This window comes from Chrysochloris asiatica, unplaced genomic scaffold, assembly GCF_000296735.1.
Source record: "Chrysochloris asiatica unplaced genomic scaffold, ChrAsi1.0 scaffold00004, whole genome shotgun sequence".
In the NCBI taxonomy this organism is placed as follows: Eukaryota; Metazoa; Chordata; class Mammalia; order Afrosoricida; family Chrysochloridae; genus Chrysochloris; species Chrysochloris asiatica.
The window spans coordinates 33,869,011-33,873,517 of NW_006408522.1; the positions used below are offsets into that span (position 1 = coordinate 33,869,011).

Sequence of the window (4,507 nt, forward strand, 5' to 3'; positions counted from 1 at the left end):
ATTCTGTGTTGTTGTTGGCGGAGCTCTCTGCTACACATCCACCTGATCCACCATCTTGTTTGTTCTCCTAGAGATTTACTTTTAAAATACATTAGATTAGATACTCAGTTAATCCTTTAGTAAGTTCACTCTGATTCCTTTGCGTTCTAACATACTTTCTTTCTTTTTCATTATTTTAAAAATATAGTGACATGCTCTCTTGAAAGGTACAAAACAAGAGTTCCCAGAGTCTCCCTGGGACTGCATAAAGCCCACAGTGGCCAGCTTTGCCTCTGCTGCAGCCTAGAGTGTGTCCCTCAGCAAGCTCCAGGGCTCTGGGTCTTAGTGTCCCAGAAGCTCTCTTATGGGCACACCACACCCTGCCTGATCAGAGTGCTGGGGAAAGGGACTCCCAAAAGACCAAGCTACCACCCTTCTTTGCTGCCCAGGAGAACCCGGCCAAGCTTTCTGACCAGCAGGAGGCAGTCAGCCAGGGTCAGAACCCTTACCCCATTTACGCCAGTGTCAATGTCCGCACCAACATCAGTGGGGAAGACTTTGCAGGTACGTGGGGAGCAGGTGAGGAAGGGTGTAATAGATCAAGGCTATCACGGTTCAAGTGGAAGGAGACCAAGTAAAGGGGCCTCAGAGAATGGTGGGGATGTTGCCTCCTGCTCAGGCAAGGCAAAGGCTCCTGCTTAGGCATGAGGGCTAGGGATCCCTGCTGACCTTCTCTTCATTCTGGGTCTCTAGAGTGGTGCGAGTTCACCCCCTATGAGGTCGGCTTCCCCAAGTATGGGGCTTATGTCCCCACTGAGCTTTTCGGCTCCGAGTTCTTCATGGGGCGGCTGATGAAGTTCCGACCAGAGCCCAGGATCTGCTACCTGCAAGGTGAGCCTGGGCTGGAGGCCTGGTGTCTTAGTTCTCCAGTGCTGTTATAACACAAGGACCATAAGTGTTTGGCTTTAACAAACAGAAATGTATTTTCTCACAGTTTAGGAGGCAAGAAAACCATATTCAAGGAGCCAGCTTCAGGAGAAGGCCTTGTCTTTCTTGGCTCTGGGGGATGGTCCTTATTCCCTGGCTTCTGGGTGATGGTGATCTTTATGTGGCATGCTATCTACCATCTTCCCTCTCTGCTTCCTTGTTTCATCTCTTTTCTGTCTCAAAAAAGATGGATTTAAGAACATGCTGCACTAATCCTGTTTTATCAATATAACAAAGACAGCCCATTCCCAAATGGGACCATAGCCACCTGCATGTTGGTGTTCAGTTCCAACTCACAGCAGGGTTCAAAACCACAGAGGAGCAGTTGGTGGGTTTGAACCACCAACCTTGAAGTCCAATGTATTATCCTGTGGTGCCACATGAAGACTCCAGCCACAGGCATAGAGGTTGGGAATTAAAATACTTATGAAAGAGTTTCAAAAAAAATGTGGACAAATCCCATTATCTTTCTATTTCATTTTTCATGACCTCTTTGAAGCCCCCTTGTATTTTGGGGTGGGGGGACACATTTCAAACCATAACATCTGGGGAAAGCAGAGATCTGACAGAGCTCAGCTTGGCTTGATGTGGGGTGAGAGGGTAGGAGTTGTGAGGTCTGGACCCCACCTGTTTTCCTAGGTGTGTGGGGCAGCGCCTTTGCAGCCAGCATGGATGAGATCTTCCTGAAGACCTCGGGCTCGGGCCTCAGTTTCCTGGACTCACACAGAGGCAGTGTAAACATCACTGGTGAGGGTGGACACCCTGGCCCCTCCCATCCCACTCTCCCACAATAGGAATAGGTGTGAAGTGCTACGCCTGACACGCACTAGCTGCTCAGAAAGTGTCTAATGGATGACTTGCTGGTTGGCCATTAAATATTACAATTTTACTTTCAAAAGGTGTTAAGTAACAAATTCCATTTCACAGGCAGCTTTTATGTTTCTCTCATGGGACACATGACAGGAAAAACCATTTAAAGGGTTCTGTGTTAGAATATGAGGCAGTGGTTAGGGGTGGGAACGCTGGCTGGTGTGTGGTGTGAGGGTCCCTGGACACAGGAGGTGCTGTGTGACTGGTGCACCCCCATCCTAGACGGGTGCCAGAAGCTCCAGCTACAGGACCCCTCGAGGCTGTGCACGAGGCTCTTCACCCCCCAGGGGCTTTTCTCCCAGGCTCTCCTGGACATATTTACATCTCGCTTTACCTCTGCCAAGCACTTTAACTTCACCCGAGGCCTCTGGCTGCACAGGAACTATGTGGCCGGCCGGGAGTTTGTAGCCTGGAAAGGTGAGTCTGTCCTGGGCAGGCGGGTTATGGGTGCCCAGGGTCTGGATCAGTGGGGGCCAGGGTTGCCTTTGCTTTGGAAAGCACTCTGATTGTTGTGCTAGAAGACAGGGCCGGGGGTGCTGGGTGGAAGACCCCCTAAGAGAAAGAGGTGGGGGACAGGGGACAGGGTATCTGAACAGAACGCTTTCAGATTGGGAAAAGCAGCAGGTTGTTGCCAGAAAGCAAACATTTGTCCCTATCTATCCACACATACCCCTTACAGATTCACACCCAGATGCCTTCCCTAACCATCTCACTCCCATGAGGGACTACTTGCACCTGGTGGATGGTGGCTTTGCCATCAACTCTCCATTCCCACTCATTCTGCTGCCTCAGAGGGCAGTGGACCTCATCCTGTCCTTTGATTACTCCTTGGAAGCTCCTTTTGAGGTGAGGTGTGTTGTGTGGGTGTGTGGTGGGGGACTTCTGAAATCAGTGGACAAGGGCAGGAGGAAGAGCAGTCTGGGTGCTTGGGAATAACCCTCTTTGGAAGACCTGGGTTTTCATCTGTGTGGCACCATATCAGTTGGAGGAGGAGAATTGCTAAGGTTAGGGTAGGGGAACCAAAGAAGCAGCTCAAGAATGAGGTCCTGAGGAATTTTTTGTCCTGATCAATAGAAGACCCTACCCCATCATTGCAGAATTTCCTATCCAGACCTGGGCCCAGGTCTGCTGTCCCTTAGTCACAGAGCCATCAGGGTTCCCTCAGGGAATCTCAACAGAAACATCCCCAAATTCCAAGCCCTTGTAGGGTGGTGGACAGACTCCACCATGTTGATGGGGGTTCTGGCTGTATTGCTGGACCAGCCCTTCTCTCTTTGGTCTTCACCTCCTGGGCCAAATGAGGGCCAGGATTGGATGATTAAGAGTGACTTCCAGTACTGACATCCTGTAACCATTCAATATCAACCTAGTGACATTAAAATCAGCCCTAAAGGGGGATGGCGGGGAGGCTTGGAGAAGGGAAACAGTGGGCATTAAGGAGAGAAATGTCAGAGACCGATGGTGATAAAGACATCACCTTTGATTACTGTTCATCTTCACTACAACCCTACTAGATAATTATTCCCATGGTTATTTTACAAATGCGAAAATGCTGACAGTTAATGGCACCTGCTTGAAGCCAGTCAGCTAGTAAGGCTGTGTTAGTACCTTCCTGCCCCAAGTCCTGGGTGGGTGTGGGGGGTCAGGGCAGGGGTGGAGGGCAGGCACGATCAGAACTTTCCTCCCGGCCCAGGTCTTACAAATGACAGAGCAGTACTGCCAGGACCGGGGGATCCCCTTCCCCAGGATTGAGTTGAGCCCAGAGGACTTGAAGGAACCCCGCGAGTGCTATTTGTTTACAAAGGCTGAGGACCCCCACTCACCCATCGTGTTGCACTTCCCCCTGGTCAACCACAGCTTTCGCACACACCTGGCCCCAGGTAAGGGGAGCCCTGGGGTGGTATGGGTGCCGTGCTCAGAAAGGACCCAAAAGCCTGTGTCTCAGGAAGCCCAGTGGCCATTGCTGCCCTTGGCTGCCTGGACCTCAGTGTTTACACTAGGCCCCATGCCCTGCTGATGGCTGTGAGAGCTGAGGTGTGGGCCCAGCTGGGAAGCAGTAAGGTGTCCTGAGAGGCAAGGGAGGCTTCTGGCCTGTCAGACCCCAGCCAGCTCCATAGAGTGCCCCAGCTTGGTTAACTCTCCTCTCTCTTCCTCAATAGGCGTGGAGAGGCAAACAGATGAGGAGAAGGCCTTTGGGGATTTTGCCCTCAATGGGCCAGACACTCCCTATGGCATGACCAACTTCACCTATGAGTCCGAGGAGTTTGCTCGACTAGTGGCCCTGAGTCGATACAATGTTCTGAACAATGTGGAGACCATGAGGCAGGCCCTCCTGTTGGCTCTGCACCGGCGGCAGCAGGCTGGGGAGAGGGCTGAGGGCTGATGTGGGCTGGAGTCAGAGGACCATGACTGAGATGAGGGGATAAAGACACACGTGTGTGCATATGTACACATACACACACACCCTCCACACCCAAAGTGCCACAATGTCTCTTTTGAGCAGATGGAAGCCTCACCTGTCCTGACTTTGGGACAAAGAGCCTGATTTAACTTCCAGCCTTGAACTCACATTCTCTAGTGAGGGCTGTGGCTGTTTTTGGTGGCTTGGGCTAGAGGTGGGGCTTGGATTTCCTCTTCTGCCTCCTTACCGCTGCTACCTCTGGCCCGACAC

The 4,507-nt window shown here is 51.6% G+C and overlaps 1 protein-coding gene across 1 annotated transcript in view; it reads left to right on the forward strand.

The window, feature by feature from the left end:
* PLA2G4F (phospholipase A2, group IVF) overlaps positions 1 to 4,219 on the forward strand; it is a 19,620-nt gene extending 15,401 nt beyond the window's left edge. Inside the window, exons 14-20 of the mRNA XM_006831891.1 lie at positions 429 to 543; positions 733 to 870; positions 1,606 to 1,713; positions 2,059 to 2,253; positions 2,516 to 2,682; positions 3,530 to 3,716; positions 3,996 to 4,219. Coding sequence (XP_006831954.1) covers positions 429 to 543; positions 733 to 870; positions 1,606 to 1,713; positions 2,059 to 2,253; positions 2,516 to 2,682; positions 3,530 to 3,716; positions 3,996 to 4,219 — 1,134 coding nt within the window. The remainder of the gene's footprint in view (positions 1 to 428; positions 544 to 732; positions 871 to 1,605; positions 1,714 to 2,058; positions 2,254 to 2,515; positions 2,683 to 3,529; positions 3,717 to 3,995) is intronic.
* Positions 4,220 to 4,507: the final 288 nt, after the last annotated feature.